Here is a 16,551-nt window from a genome sequence, read left to right as displayed (position 1 = left end):
ATCAACCAGATGAATCCTGGCTGGGTTGTCTCCTGCCTGTCTCTCTTGGTGCTTCTATGCAGCAAGACTGTGCACCTGGCATAGACCTCTTCTGCCTGTGTCGGAAAAGCAGCTCTGAAGCTTAGAGGGAGCTCCCAGCTTTCCTTCCTTTCTCCTTCCCTCCTTCCCTCCCTCTGTCTGTTTCTCTCTCTTTTTCTGTCTCTCTGTTTCTCTCTCTCTCTCTCTCTCTTTCTTCCTTTTTTTTGAGACAGGGTCTCACTAGGTAGTTCAGGCCAGCCTTGAACTCACTAGGTAGCCTAGGCTAGCCTCATACTTGCAGTGATCCTCTTGCCTCATCCTCCCAATGCTGGGATTGCAGGTGTACACCCACCAGGCCTGACAGCCCCAGCTTTTCTAATGGTGGCCTCCAGAATTTTATACTTTATGTTTTAGTTGTGTCTGTTATGAGAGGATATAAGGTTAAGTGTCATTTAGTAGAAGATACATTCTGAGAAATGTGTCATGGGTTAAGTTTGTCATGTGGACATCATAGAGTGAACTTAGATAAGTAGGGAAGCTGCAGTATTACTCAGTGATGTGACCATGTGGGAACCATGTTATCATGGAGCACATACCTGTATGTGAATCTTCAGAAATGGTGCCTGACCATCTCTGTTTTGGCTCAGCTGCTGTTCCACTTATACTCATTGTTCTTTTGTTCTTTTTTTTTTGAGACAGGGTCCTAGGCTAGCCTCAAACTCACAGCAATCTTCTTGCCTCAGTCTCCTGAATGCTGGGATTACAGGTATGTACCACAATGCCTGGCATTCATTATAATTCTTTTACTGTGGTTGAACTTCTACCATCTTCCTTTCCCCTTCATATTGGGGACAGGTTGCCTTTTTTTCTTACTTTTTTGACCTTTTAAATATTATTTTTCTTGCACTGTAGGTTAGAATTTACTCACCTGGCTTCCATAGTGGTTACCTTGGATATTTTCTTTTTGTTTAGTTGGTTTTGGGGTTTGTTTGTTTTTTTTTCTCACTGTGTAGCCTTGGCTGGCCTCAAACTCACGGCAAACCTCCTGCCTTAGCCTCCCAAGTGCTAAAATTACAGGCATGTGCCACTATACCCAGCTACCTTGGATATTTTCACAGAAAACTCATTTATGAAAACCTAAAGATTTTGGGGGAGTCTTTTTTTTTTTTTTTGAGACAGGGTTTCACTGTGAAATTCAGGCTGGCCTTGAATTCACTATGTAGCCCAGGCTGGCCTCCAGTGCATAGTGATCCTCCTGCCTCAGCCTCCTGAGTGCTAGGATTATAGGCATGTGCCACCATGCCTGGCCGAAAACCTAAAGTTTATCTGTTTTTGCTCTCTCAAAATATACCAGCCCTTAGAAACCTTGAGTCTGCTAATGATAGTTCCTTCTCTCCAGGCCACTGCTATCACTGTTGGTGCCTTAGTAACTGCAAGGCCAAGGATAGGTGGGGCTTCCTCCAGAGAGGGGAGAACTCTCTGGCCATTGTGGACCCTCCTGTGTCTGGCTTCAGGGCATCCTCCATGTGGATCTCTCCCAAGCCGTGCATTCTTTAGAGCTGTGGATACAGCCAGAGGCTAACTCTGGGCAAGGCACTCCCGTGTTCCTTTTTCCAGGTTCCAGGGTTTCCTTAATCTTTCTCCTCTGGGCTTCTCAGTTCTCCTGTCAGCTCTGTGGATTTTCTCTCTAGCAGTAGTGCTCTTTCTTCATCATCTTTCTCCTGCCTCAGCTGAGATGGGTAGAAGCTACCGAGTTCATCCTTCTGGCAACCCAAATGTTCTCTCTAAAAACACTTTCTTCCAGTGAGGGCAGGACTCCATCTGAGGCTGAAGCAGGCACCAGCCAGGAAGTTCCATCCTCACTTGGGACTCTTGCTAGGGATCTTTTTCTCTGTGTGCTTTTCTCCAGGTACCTCCCTGCAGTGACTGTGTGGGTCTTTCCACTCCTGGAGACTGGGGATCTACCCTTGTGCATGATGTCCATGGGATCCTGCCTGTAGGCAGAAGAGTCTACCAGGTATGCTGAAGGGCAATGACTAGGGCCACCGTGTGCCGGGAGCAGAACATGGGGCGGGGGAGGGCTGGCTTTGGGCACTGTGAATGGTAAGTTAGTTCCTCCTCTGACTGTACCTTCCCAGAGCAAGGTCTGAGGAATGTCCTTGGTGTAGCTCCTTTCCCCTGGGGAGTGCAGGGACCTCAATGACAGCCTGGCCTTTTCCTTCCCAGGTACAGTGACTGCAGCCCCAGGGGCTCCTGCTAGTCAGCGCTGTGACTCCTTTTTTATCCTTGTCACATCAGATCTTCTGCCTTCTGTCCAGGCAGCAAGTTGGTGATGGAAAGGCCAGGGCAACTCAGCATGGGGCCGCCAGGCTCCAAGTCAGTCTGGACCCGTGTCAGTGCTATGTGCACACATGTATATGCGTGGCCCACCAGCCCTGGAGGTGGGCAGAGAGGTGCCCAGGCATGGGAGTGAGGGGCCTGGTGTGTGAGAAAGTGCTGCCAGCATCAAGAGCAGATTGCTGCTTCCTGGGCACATTCTCTGAACAGACCCCATCAGGAGCAGCACAGAGTGTGCTCTGTTCCAGAACTCCGTGTAGGAAGTTGGAATCAAGAACCTTCTCGCCCACTCAGGACTGGAACTTTCCTGCAGCAAGGGTGGAAGAGGAGCAGGCTCCGTGGGGGATGGTACCCAGCAGGAGGCCTTGGTGCCATCATGTGAGTGGCACCTGTCCTGCTCCCTGTGTGTCTCCAGCTTGGACTAGGCTATGGCCAAGCCTGCCTCTGGGGAGTAGGCCCACCTGCTGAGGGCAGGGCCCACCAGGAAAGGCTGGCTCTTGACTACAGCGTGTCCACAACTGCCAGCTGGTGTCTGCACAGGCTCGTGACTCTGGTGGTTTTCTGTCAGACAGGCCCAGAATGACCCTGCTCTAGGATCGTGCCCTGTACAGTCTGAAAAAGACAGCCACCATCACAGTGACGTGTGCTACTTATGCCTGTGCCCCGCTTCACTGTACCGGACAGCAGGGAACAGCAAGGCAAAGTTACTGCTGCTCAGCAGCTGGGGTTAGGGTTACAATTGCCAACCTTTAGTGCATCCAGCATGGGATGTCCATGCTGGGCTGGCGTGGACATCCCAGGGACTGCACTGCCAAGCCCTGGCATCCTCTGAGAAAGCACCTTGTCCCTTCCAGCAGGAGATGGGATGCTAGACTTTGGGGCCACTGCTCAACCTCATGCATTTGAGTCACCCTTGGGAGTATATCCTGGTCACTCCTGAGCAAGTGGCAACCATTGCAAAGGTACAGGGAGTAGGGAAGAAGCCAGTCCTTAGCCTGTGCTAACACAGAGGGGCTGTTTGGCCTTGCTCAGGGCCATGCACCAAGTAGCCAGGCCCAGGGAGGCTCAACTTTGGCAGGATGGGTTTGTCTGACCTGTGCTGAAGGTGTACCCATGGAAACATTCACAAGTAACAAATCCCTTGTTGGCTGGAGCATTTTGATGAGAATCCATAAAGGTAGAGTCAAGGGTCCTTCTGATAGGATGGCAGTGTGCCCTTCCCTACCCACAGGATGTTTCTTGTAGAAACAGGCAAAGGTCAGAGTCCACATTCATAACCTGAAATAGGTGCTTTTGAAGGCCTTGTGGGGCTCCTGAGTCACAAAGAGGGAACAGGTATGTGAGAAATAGCAGTGCCAGGCTCCCCAGCACAGGCTGGACACGAGCCCTGCTCCACATACCTCCAGAGCAGATCCCAGAGCCAGCAGAGCCCCAAACGTGGGCTGTGGCCAGGTGGAAGGCTGGGCTTAGGTAGGTGGATGAGACAGTGAGGATGGAGGGAAGTCAGAGTTTTTGAGCAATGTAACATTTCTCAAACATAATACAAATTAAAACCTTCCATTCTGTTGAAAATAGAATTTAGAATTCAGCACACAAGACAAAAGCAGAGCCTATGACCACCAAAAGCAGACAGCCATGAGCATAGTCTATGTGTGAGAAGAGCCATGCCCCACCTACACCTGCCCTTTCTGTGTCTTTTCAGTTTCTTATCATATGTTTAAGAGGTTTTACTTCCCTCCCATCTCTCTCTTGGCTGGGCCAAAGTCTCCCATGAAGGTGGTGGCTGAGGTGGCCAAGGTAGAGCTGAGTGGGCAGTTTGGGGTCTGGGCCTCCCAGCGTCCATGATACCTACTGTCCTCAGGTGTCAAGAGCAGGTACATCCAAATCCCCAAGAGCTAGCAGAAAGTGAGAAGGAAACCAATATTGTCATTTGGGAGGGCTTTTCTTAAGATATCAGCCAGTCTTTCATTTTAAAACAGTATTGTTGATTCACTGAGCAGCTACATGGCATTATAATAATGAGCAGAAGATACTATTTGGTAGGGTCTTCACTGTGACCTCTATCCCATCCTTTTTTTACTTTGAGGTAGGATTTTGCTAAGTTGCCCAAGTTAGCTTAAATTTGCCATCCTCCTGCCTCAGCCTCCCAGAGTGCTGGGATTACAGGTTTCAGCCACCACACTCACTTTTGGTGGGTTCTTAAACAGTCATCTCTTAAAGAGACATAGTAAGAAAAATGCCCTGTTCTGCATGGTTCCATATGAACCTGTCATCACTTTATGGGGCTCAGATCCTCTCCAGTGCCTCAGGCTACTATGCTGTCCCTAGATGGATCCTCCTTCACTGAAGCCCTATGTTGCCATCAGGGGTGTCCCCAAGGCCACAGGTACCCGTGGAGGCCGTTCAGTGATGGAGCATCTGCCCTTACAGTCCGTGTAAGGCCACAGCCTCTCCCCTCACCTTGGTTTTGGAAGCTCAGCCTGGAGGAAGCTGAGATAATGGCTAGAGCCCTCTGGCCAGGAAGTGTCCCAAGACAAAGTCCTTTTTGGGCAAGGTGAAGAGTGGGAAGGAGGTCAGATCTCTGCTCATGAGCTGTTGTTCCTTCGCTTGCTCCTATCTCAAAGACCAGGACAGCCTGCCACGGGCTGTGCTGCTTCAGGGTTTATGGACATGCAGGGCCCTTTGGGGGTGGTCTGTCTGGGTCCCCAGGTGGGCTGCAATTCTGGATCACTGGCACCTGTGAGCAGGCAGGAGTTGTACTGCCAGTCCAGTTTCTGTCTAGACTATCCATCTAGAAACCCAGTGGGTTCAGGCAGAGCCAGTGTTTGGTGCCCACATTTTAACAGCGATAGGGCACGTACTTGGACAGTGGCCCTGTAGTTAAAAACCCTGACATGTCAAGAGAAGGTAGCTCCTGACCATGCTCTTTTCTGCCTGGGGTGTGGTGAGGGGAAGTCTCTTTTCTCCGTATCAGAAGAGTTTTTAAAACTAGCCCTCACCTATTGCACTGTTCCCATGACTGGCTGCCTGGTCAGACCCACAGCAGCTGGACAGTATTAGGCAATGTGGCCATCCTTTAGGGAGGGGGAGCTGGGGAGAGCAGCTGTGAAGGCGGTAGATGCCAGAGCCCAGGCTGCTTGCTGGGGCTGCTGTGGCCAAGCTGGGCTGGAGAACAGGGCATTGTGTGCCCGCAGACAGTCATGAACCAGCTCATTGTACAGGACTTGGAACCTCCTTAGAGGCGCTTTGAAAGTGGAGCTTAACCCTTCTGGAAATGCCACTGAGCAATGACTTGTTCATCCTAACTTCTTGAAACTCACTGAAATGAATACAAAGAATGAAAAACAGGGAACAAGATCTCATCTCCAGTGACTCAGAGAGTAGCCACAGCCGACAGCCAGGAAGAGAAGCCTCGGTCAGTTGTGTCTTACAGAGCCAGGCCTCCACTGGATGGGATGATTTTGAGGGGTACATTGATGAGCATGTTGATGAGGCCATCCTTGAGGGGTACATTGATGAGCATGAGGAGAGTGGGGTCTATGGCTCAGGTGGAGCTGTATGTATTATATATGCTGGGCCATCTGCGAGGAAGGTGGGCTGAGGTAATCCTATGTTTTTAACAGTATCCAGATTCTGAGAGAGAGGGAGGGAAGGATCTCCACCTGCCATGCTGTCAATCCCCTTAGTCCCTTGGACCTGTCCCTGCCTGTCATGTAGGCTAAGAGGAGGTCCCTCCTGGGCCTCAGCGACCCCTACAGTGAACAGGCTTTCTCTGGCCCTGTCCCCTTCCTCTGGTGATGGTGGAGCATACTCAGCATCTGCTTGGACCTGCTCCCGTACCATACCAGAGGGAGGGAAGCAGAGCCACAGTAGTTTCAAGGAACTCTTCTAGAGACCTTCATGCCTGAGCTACTCAGTGGTCAGAGTGTGGGTGTGGTGGGGAGGATTCTGAGCCTGTAACTGGTGGTGGCACATAGAGCCTGAGAGTACCCAGCACAGTCCTGAGACACCACCTCCCCAGGTTCTACCTTTGTGTTCTGAGCCTTCTTGGTCCTAGTTTGGTTTCTGTCACACATAACCCAAACACCTGCTGAGACCAGAAACATCCTTGTAGACAGAGACTGTAAAAAAGTTTGGCAGAAAAAAAAAAAAAAAAAAAAGTTTGGCAGAGGAAAGTCTGAGCAATATCCAGCTTGAAGTCACCCTAACTCAGACCTACCCTTCAATTTTTAAAGATAAGCAGTAGACAGTGGGATGTAGCTCAGTAGCATACAGAAGGCCCAGGGTTTGGTCTCAGCACTGCAAGATAAATAAATAAAAATAAGTGACAATTTCAAGCCGAAAGGGCACCCTCGTGTGGACACCGATAGAAGGGGAAGAATAAAGAGAAAGAGCAGATAGCTGAAGAAAACAACCCAGGGAATGGAAATTTGCCCAGAAATCAACCAGGAAATAGAACTTTCTTTGTATACTAAAAAGTTATAAAATTCAAAATAAAGGAGAAAAGAGCTCAAAAAAAAAAAAGCAACAGAAAGAGATAAAGGGAGGTGGAAAAGCTGAAAAGAGTAGACAGTAAATCCATTACAGTGTGAGACCCTATTAGCAGCAGCAAAAAAATGGCTTGAATACTTTGTAAAAATCATCACCCAGAAGATGGGACTGTGGGAGAAGTGTGCTGTCCTGTGCTGGAGGAAGGTAAAGAGGTTGGAGAGAAGATGCTGGGCAGAAGGGCCCACAGAGAGACTGGTTGCCACCATCTGTTCCTGTGTAAGTGCAGAGAAGAAATCGCCTCAGCAATGCGAGGGAAAGGAAAGACAGGGATGAAGGAAGAAAGAAGTTTGCATATTGAAGAACCAGATCCTACTCCTGGAAGAATTGAATGCAAGATGACCCACACCAACGTGAGCTTTACATCCCTGTGGTAAGGAAAGCTCCTTTACCCAGCTGTCTGGCTCATAGCATTGGTCTGTTCAAGAAGGCAGTAGAGCAAGGCATCCCAGAGTTAACACAGATCCAAGTTCTGTGTGTACACAGCATGGCAGTAAGTCTTTGTGAACACCCATCTCTGGGCAAGACCTGCAGGACCCATGTGGAAAACTTCCCTGAAGACCTGGCTGTGTGAAGACAGGGAACACTGAATTCTGAGTCTGAACAACTAAAATCTGTGGTTACAGAAGAGATTGTACTCATTTAAAACACTGGTAATGTAAAATTAATAAAACAAGCTGGTATTAGAAAGGAAAATAAAGTCCACTGCCCTCATTTTTAAAGCCAAGCATTAGTAGATAAGTATCCAGAGAAAAGACTAGGCTGTAATCACTTGACCAAGGTTAGGATCTAAACAAAATACTTCCCATTGTGATTTTAGCATCATTCTAAGCATTTTTGTCAGTGCAATTATATATGAAATAGGATTAATGGTTGTAAATATGAGAAATTTTTCTTGGCAATATAAACAATACGTAGCACTTGTCTTAGTTACTTTTCTTGTTGCTGAGAAAAAATACATGACACCCAAAATTAAAGGAGGAAATTTTTATTTTGGCTCACAGTTTGTAGAGGTTCAGTTTAATTGGCAGGCTCCAAAGCAGAGTGGCATAGCAAAAGAGAAACAGTTCCTGGTGGGCACAAAGCAGGAAGGCAGCAAAGTAGCAAACGACAGCAGCAGCCCTCTTTCTGTCCCTAGAGTGGTGCAACCCTTAATCCTAGCTTCAAACCATTAATCCCAGCATCACATCCTTATTATCACACACCCTAGATCTAGCCAATGAAAGCCCCGTCAATGACCACATGAAGCTTTGGAGAAATAGCTAGATACAAGCCATAGCAGCACTGAACTTGGTGAAGTTGTTTCCTGAGGAAGTTCAGGGTATCCTGTAGGAAGGAGCCTGGACTGATCCATGTAGTCATGGGTTAGAGTTAGAGATGGCAATAATGAGCACAAGTAGCATAACAGATTGGGTGCATGTAGAAATGCCTATAGATATGTGTGTGCACTCAGGTTAGCATACACAAGACCACAACTCTGTAAGCAGGAGGGTCTAGAAGCAGCAGTCCTTGGAAACAAGCATGCCAGGAGCCCAAATCTTGATTCTAATTCCACACTAAACAAACCAGCAGTCCTTGAGAAATACTGTAATGATTGAATATACAAGATGAGCCTGGTGTACCTGGTAAAGACAGAAAATAAGAGCTAAAACAAAAATGGAATCCCACAAGGATGAGGGCATGTAAGGAACTCAGGAGCCAACTAAAGCAGGTCAAAATGACCAGAGCTGGAGCAGTTTGAGCAAAAACAAAACATACTACTATAACCCAAAATATAGGGTAAACACCCAAACTGATAACAAATAAATGGCCTAATAAGTAAATAAAAGGACAGAATAGATAACTTTGCCCTATCCATCTCAAAAATTCAAGAAAACAGGTTTATCCCAATCTGAACACCACATTATTTTATACATGTATATATTTTATACGTATTTCAAAACAGGAAAATACAGCCCATACTGCATGAAAAAAATTAAAACTACATAAAATTGACACACATGTTAGAGTCAGCAGATAAGGTCATCACAGCAGCCATGACTGTATTCTGTATATTCACAACTCAAGGAAAGACTGGCACAGCAGGTGCTTGAAGTTCAGATTAAACCAGAGCTGCACTGTCCAGGTACAGCATACATGGGCTGAGATTGACTGGGTTGGATGATGCAGAGGAAGAGGCTCATGAATTTGAAGATGAGGCAATGAAAACCCCAGACTAGAACAAAGCAAGTAGCATATTTACAAAACAAAGCCTCTCTGAACTGTGAGACAATATTCAGAGGCTTGATGCTATGTCAGCGGAGATCCTGAAGAAGGGAGAGACAGAGAATGACAAAATGATAATGGAAAGTTTCAAGCTGCAAACCCAGATTAAACAATCTTCACACAAAAATGAAGAAAATTACATCATAACCAAGTTACTTAATACTAACAAAGAGATCAGTCTCAAGGAGGAAAAAAAAAAAAAAAAGATGCTACCTACAGAGGAACAAAAATGCAGGCACTCGCAGAATTCTCATTCTCTGAAATGATGCAGCAAGAAAAATGTTATCTAAAGTGCAAAAAGAAACCTGCTATCAGATTCTATACCCAGTGTAGCCTTTCAAAATGAGAGTGCAAAAAGACATTTCCTAACATACAAAGTCTGAGGCGGTTCATTACCTTCACTGTAAGAAGTGTTAAAAATCTTCAGGCTCCGGGAAATGAAACAAGGTGGAAATCTGATGTACATAAAAGACAAGAATCCTGAGAATGGTACATTCCTAAAGAGGTATATGAACTCACCTTAATCTTTGAAATATAATAATGTAATAAGAGCATAACATTGTAGCAGAGTAGGGGACTTACACAGAAATCAAATATATATGGCAAAACAGAAGTCCAGTGAGGGGAAATAATAAATTCCTATATATATATTTTTAAATTCCTATATTTGAAGCGGTATGATTTCACTTAAAGGCAGACTGTGATGAACACAAACACTATAAATCCAAGAGCATTTCCAAAATAGTGAAGTACCGTCATGATTTACTACTGGTGTGTTAACGGAGGTAATGTTGAATCATATAAAAGACAATCTAAAAGAAGGGAGTAAGAGAGGAAAGGGGGAACAAAGAATAAATGAAGTGAATGGATAACACATAAAAGATGTTAAATTTAAGTTTCACATTAATAGTTCTCAGTGTATGGGGCTGGGGATTTAGCTCAGTGGCACAATGCCTGCCTGGCAAGCGCGAGGTCGTGAGTTCAATTCCCAGTACCGGGAAAAAAAACCAGAAAACAAAAAACAAAAAAAATAGTTTTCAGTGTAGGTGGTCTAATCACCCCACAAAAAGGCGTATTGTCAGATGGCATGAAAATCAGTACTCAGATAGATGCTGTTTACGGTAAGCCACTTTAAAGGCATAAAGACTAAAAGTGAAGGATGAGAGAGATATACAGTTCTAACTGGTGGAAAGTAAAGTAGAGGCCAGGGATATAGCTCAGCAGTGCAAGTGCCTGCCTGGCAAGTGCATGGTTGTGAGTTCAATTCCCGGTACAAAAAAAGAGAAAGTAAACTGGAGTTGCTATAACATCCAGATACTAATTTTAGAGCAAAGGAAACCACCAAGATAAAGATATTTCATAGCAATAGAGGTTAGTTTATCCAGACAGCACAAATGTGTATACACATAGGCAGAGGTATAAGTACATGAAGCAAAACCAATAGAACTGCAAGGAGAAATGCACAAGGACTGTTGGTATTCAATATTTCTTTGTCGATGACTGGAAAAATGAGAGAGAAAGCCTCAGCACTGTTGCCCTGCTTGACCTAGTTGACTTTTTATTTTATTTTATTTTATTTTATTCATTTTATTTTGAGACAGGGTCTCACTATGTAGTTCAGGCTGGCCTGGAACTCATGGTGATCCCCCTGCCTCAGTCTCCCAGAGTGCTGGGATTACAGGTGTGTGCCCCCAAGCCCCGCTCCTAATAGAGTTTTGTTTGTTGAGTTTTGTTTTGAGACAGGGTCTCACTATGCTGATCAGACTGGTCTTGAACTCACTTTATAGCCCAGGCTAGCCTCAAACTGGCAATGATCCTCCTGCCTTAGCCTCCCGAGTGCATGCATGTGTTACCACACCTGGCTTCCTAATTGAGTTTATAAAACACTCCACCCATACCACATTCATTTCTAGTATGTATGAGAAAGAATGAATATTAGTGAGTATTTACCAAAACAGATTTTCTGGACCATAAAATATCTTAATAAACAACAAATTCAATCATTCAAAAATATGTTCTCTGATGAAAACAATTAAAAACCAATAAAAATGTCTAGAAAATTGGCAGTTATTGGTTGATATTCTTCTGTATAATCCATGAGTGAAAGAACCAAAAGAGAAATCAGAAAGCTTTTTGACAGAATGGAAATGAAAATAGAGCACATCAAAATTCAGATGTCATGAAAGCTGTACTTGTGAAATTTTAAGACTAAACACTCAGTTTGATTTGTTTAGAGATAGAAATCAATGAACTGTGCTTTCACCTTAGACCCAAACAAAGCAAAAGAACAGAAATAATAAAGATTAAAGCAGAAAATACTATGAAGCCACAAACTTTTTTTTAGATCAATAAAAATTGGCAAGCTTCTAGCCAGACTGATTAGAATGAAGAATGAAAATTTTCCAGTATCAGTAATGAAAGGTGCACATCATGGACTGCACGGGTAACAAAGTAGTGCGGTGACTATGCCAGCAGACATTACTTGTAAAATGGACAGGTACTTGAAATGAACTATGAAAGCTCCCTCAAAGAAATTTGAAAACCTGTCTCAGTAACAAGAAGGACACTTAGAGGTACATTTAAGACAGTTCATGTGACATTTGTGCACAAAACAATATAAAATACAGTATTGCTAGAAGAAAGCAGATCTAGCTGGCTAAAGAGAGTCCGTCTGCTGACTCAAGATCCAGTGGTTGGTGCTGGTATTCTTCACGCTTTGCAATTTCAGACAACCATGCTTTAAATTCCAGCAGGCTGTGTTGTGGAGACTGAGAAGCTCATTCTGAAAATCATGGAAATGCAGAAGACCTAAAGGATTATAGTTCTCAGGAATGCAGGCACAGTGCAAGAAATAACTCACTGAGGTCACTGAGCAGAGTGTCCTGACTGGAGCAAGCTGTCTGGACAGGATGCTGGCCTGAGGCTGCATGCAGGGGCTTTGGTGTGGGCTGCTTGCCTCTCCACTTCAGGCTAGTCGGGAGTGTAAGAGAAGGGATGCAGGTGGTTAATGATAGCTGCTTTCAGGCCCTCATAGGTACCTTGTAGGTTTTACAAAATTTATTTAACACTGCTGTTTCTTTAAATGCTACACCCGTACAAGGTCCCCTGTTTTCTCTCAGATTAAGAACATTTCAGTTTCATGTTTAAAAATAGCACTCCTAGTCATCATGTCATCTAAATAAATGGATGTGTGGATAACCAAGGGGCAGGAAGGAGGAGGCTTGGAGCATTTCCACCAGGGAGAGTTCAGTGTGTGACTGAGTGGACTCAGGTTGGATGTGTGTGGCTCTGCAGTCTACCTGGGTGTAGAGAGTTTCTAACTGGCCTGCGGTGTCTCTTCTCCCTGGCACCGTAGCTGGCTGTGCCCTCACTTGGTGCTTGAGTCTTCAAATTTCCTCTTGAACTAACGGTTTGTATCCATAGAATGGTCCGCTTTGGAGAACTGTTGTGGGCAGGGCACAAGGAGACAGTGCCCGTCCCGCTCTGCACTGCTGGCACAGCCTTTGTTGCAGTAGGGTGCACACAGAGGAGAATGTATAGGCACAGTAGCAGTTCAGGTGTAGTAGCAGCAGTGCGTCCTGGTTGGAGACCGCCGCACAGCCCTGGTGCCCTTGCCTTCTGACTTCTATGGCAGTGGATGCTTTCCCCTGACTTTGAACTTTATGAAAAGGAACTGCACAGTGTATGTAGTTGTATCTGGTTCCTTCCTCTCACTCTCGCTGGTTGTAGGGTGTCTCTTACCCCCATGTTGGCTGCTGAGCATATCTGTATGTACTCTGAGGGTTCCTCACCCTGTGCAGGGACCCGGCTGTCAGGAACATTCGTGAGCACATGTGACCTGTGCCCTCCATCTTAAGGTGGGGAGCCTGGGTCTGAGAGAATGTATGTTGAGCTTTAGAAAGTACTGCCAGGTTGCCATCTGGAGTAGTTGCCCAGCTTAGACCTGCCAGTGTGTTGAACATTCTTGTTCCTTGTCCTTTACAGCACTGGGTAGTTTCTGTCTTCTCCATCTGAGCTATTTTGTTGTTATTTTATCCTTTTAATTAGCATTTTATGATGGTGAATAATGATGAGTATATTGCCATAACTTCTGTCTATCCTCTATTGGATTATCTGCCATTAAGCATTCATATGATCTGGATATGCTTCTTTTTTTTGGTACCAGAAGTTGAACTCAGGACCCTGCACTTGCCAGGCAGGCACTTGTGCCACTGAGCTGTATATATCCCCAGCCCTTGGATGTGCTTCTTGTCAGACTGCACACACATAGTACACTGTGCACACTCCCACAGATGCTTCCTACTCTGGACTTGCCATCTTTACTCTCAGTGGTTTCTTTTTCTTTTTGGTACTGTGAATTGAACTCAGGACCTTGCGCTTGCCAGGCAGGCATTTGCGCCACTGAGCTATATCCCCCTGCCCTCTCAGTGGTTTCTTGAGAACAAATCTTCTCAACCTTATTATCGTCCAGCCCACTGATTTTTCCTTTGAGTCCTGGCTTTGTATGTGACTCAGGCACCTTCTGCTTCCTGTGAGGCTTACTTTATTTTTACTGAAGGTCATATTGTTCGTTTGGGGTTTTGGGGGGTTTTTTTGTTGTTGTTTTTGACAGTATCAGGGATTGAACTGCCAGGTTTTTTACCCCTGAGCTACCTTCCTAGTCCTTAGTTTTTTACTTTTTATTTTACTTATTTATTTATTGAGACAGGGTCTTGCTACGCAGTTCAGGCTGGTCTTGAACTCACTATGTGGTCAAGGCTGGCCTTGAACTCTCAGCGACCCTCCTGCCTCAGCCTTCTGAGTTCAGGGACAGACAAGCATGTGGCACCACACCCGGGTTTTTTTGTTGTTGTTCTTTTTTTTTAAATTTTGAGACAGTGTCACTAAGTTGTACATACTGGCCTCAAATTTGTGATACTTCTACCTCCTGACTAGCTAGGATTACAGGTGAATGCCATCACTCTTGGTTTTGCTTTACTTTTAACATTTAGATCTAAATTTATCTAAAAGTAAGTTTTATATCATAATGAGTGTAGGGTCAAGTTTATGTTTTCCCTGTGTATCTGTGGCATGTGATATCTATGACAAGGAGGGTCATTCGCTGTCACAACTTAGGAGATCTGTACTGTCTGCATGCTTGGGAGTTCTGGGCAGAGCTGTGCATGTGCTTTTAATGTCCTGTTTCCTTGCACAGTGACTGCTGGGGGAGTAGTGGTATCTACCCACATCTGCTCTGAGGACAGGGAAGCACAGATGTACGTGTGTGAGGGCAGAGCAGGCTGCATGGTCCTGAGCACTTAAAGCCATGTGGCCTCTCCATGCTCCTGTGGCCAACCCTGGTCCTGTGTGGACACTGGCAGTGGGCAGATGGTGTTCAGATCCAGCGCTCCACAGGAGGGACTGGGCATGAGGAGCCCCAGGCTTGGCTGCTCCTCATCTTCCCAGCCACTGGTCCTGTGATGGCTGGGGTTGGTTGTTAGTGTAATCGGATATTTTCCAAATCAGTTCTTAGGTGCTTTTTATTTCTCTCCATAGTGCAGCCCCTTCCCACCTGATGCTGGAGGAGGCGTCCTGATGATCCTTTGATGTCTGCTCACCTGGGCACTCAGGAGACAGGTGGCAATGTCCCAGACACAGGATTACGAGTGCCGGAGCCATCATGTCGATGGGCAGGAGTCCAGGATTCCAGGATCAAGCACCAGGTGAGGAGACACCGTCCCAGCCTGCTAAGTTGTCCCAGCCTTGGGAAAGTAGGAGGGAACAACGCTTCAGAGCCTCGTGGCTGTCACAGTGCAGGTAGCGTTGGGCAGTTCCTGGGCCTGCACACACTGCTCCTGGAGCCTCCCCGCTGTGGCCATTTGTGGAGGCCACATATCCCACAAGAGCCCTGTGTGGGCCCAGTCCTTCAAGTCCCTCTGAGCATCCATCCACACAGTGCAACTGGATGTAGTTCATTAGTTTTATTTTTCTAATTTTCAGCTTTGTATTTGGAAGTAATTTCGTGTTTATAGAAAAGTTGCAAGGATTAGAGCAGTGTCAAGAACACTCATGTCCTTCCCTAGAGTCACCGTTGTTAGCATTGGTTACTCAGTACCTTTTCTGGATAATTTTGAGCAGATCACCTGTGTCCTGCCCTCAGCCTTAGTCCTTGAGTGTGTCTTCCAGGGTAACCCCCCACCACCACCACCCATGTGAGGAGGACACTCATCGCTGTGAGTAGATCTGGTGCTGGCATGAGGCTTTGGCCTCCTCCATCACGCTGGCCCAGTTGTGCGGCTAACTCTGCTGTCCTGCATGGCATTTCCCTAGCCCTTTTAAAAGTAATTGTCATCTATTAACAAACAGAATATTCAGTAAGTGAGACTTCACTCTTGTATATTAATATAATACATGAGATGCATTCAGTAAGGCCCACTCCCACGCCCTCTTTTTCCTAGGTTCCACCCCTGTTGCAGGTGGCAGTATGGTTCCTCTTATTCCTTTCTCTCCACATGGAGGCCTCCGGCTGCATATGCCCCTCAGGCTGTGGTCTTCTCTTGACAGCCTCCCTGGAAACTACGCCTTCTGCCTTTGTGTGATCTTCCGTATCACAGCTTCTGAGTCAGCACTATGTGTTCCCCAGGGTTTATGCAGCAGACCTGTGTGGGATGTTCAAGGCCTGTCCAGTTACAGCGATGCTGCAGCAGCCTGTGCCTGTAACTTTGTGCTTTTGGAGGCGGGTCTTGAGGTAAACTCCCACAAGGACCTGCAAGTCAGAAGGTGATTACACAGAGTGGTGTCACCACACGCCCTTGCGTCTGTGTGCAGCGTCCCTATGGCAGCTACCTCCAGCTTTCCTCAGGAGGAGCCTCTGGCCAGGCATGTGGCCTTGTATGAGGTCTTTGTGCAGCTTGGGTTTTGTGTCTCTGATGATGGGCCAGGTGGGCAAAGATAGCATCATCTGTATGTCATGGTTCACTATGCAATGCTCTTTTGCTCATTTTCCCTTAGTATTTTTCATGCTCAACTTTGCATATGAACCCTTTATCTTTAATTTATATTCAAATATTTCTACTGCCTATATCCAGAAACTCAAAATCTTTCTTACTTGTAGTGTTTTTGCCATATTAAAGTTTTTTTGTAGTCTGTTTTGTTAGTGCATCTGGGTCTTTAATCACCTTCACCCAGGCAGTATGGAAATACACCATGTTTTCTCATGGTGCTGGGATGCTTTTGGCTTTGTTTTTTGTTTTTTTGCAGTCCTGGAGATCAAACCCAGGACTTCGTGCATGCTAGGTAAAGTATATGCACTCCACCAATGAACTGTACCCCTTGCCCCAGAGTTTTGCTTTTTCCTTAGATCTTGAATCCATTTGGAGCTTATTCACATGTATGGTGTGAAGT

General features: G+C 45.9%; 1 protein-coding gene across 3 annotated transcripts in view; it reads left to right on the top strand.

The window, feature by feature from the left end:
- The first annotated feature begins 741 nt into the window (after window positions 1-741).
- The window catches only part of Arhgap39 (Rho GTPase activating protein 39), a 59,544-nt gene continuing 43,734 nt past the window's right edge, over window positions 742-16,551 (top strand). For 2 of the 3 annotated variants that reach the window (XM_005395921.2, XM_005395919.2), the window contains exons 1-3: window positions 742-784; window positions 1,928-2,035; window positions 14,704-14,870. In XM_005395921.2, the coding sequence (XP_005395978.1) occupies window positions 14,791-14,870 (80 nt within the window). In that variant the 5' untranslated portion in view covers window positions 742-784; window positions 1,928-2,035; window positions 14,704-14,790. Of the gene's footprint in view, window positions 785-1,927; window positions 2,036-2,670; window positions 2,734-14,703; window positions 14,871-16,551 lie in introns of those variants that run through there. The other variant, XM_005395920.2, reaches the window with a different exon arrangement.

Source organism: Chinchilla lanigera, unplaced genomic scaffold, assembly GCF_000276665.1.
Source record: "Chinchilla lanigera isolate Chin_1 unplaced genomic scaffold, ChiLan1.0 scaffold00053, whole genome shotgun sequence".
Lineage (NCBI taxonomy): Eukaryota > Metazoa > Chordata > Mammalia > Rodentia > Chinchillidae > Chinchilla > Chinchilla lanigera.
This window is presented reverse-complemented; position numbering and strand designations above follow the sequence as displayed.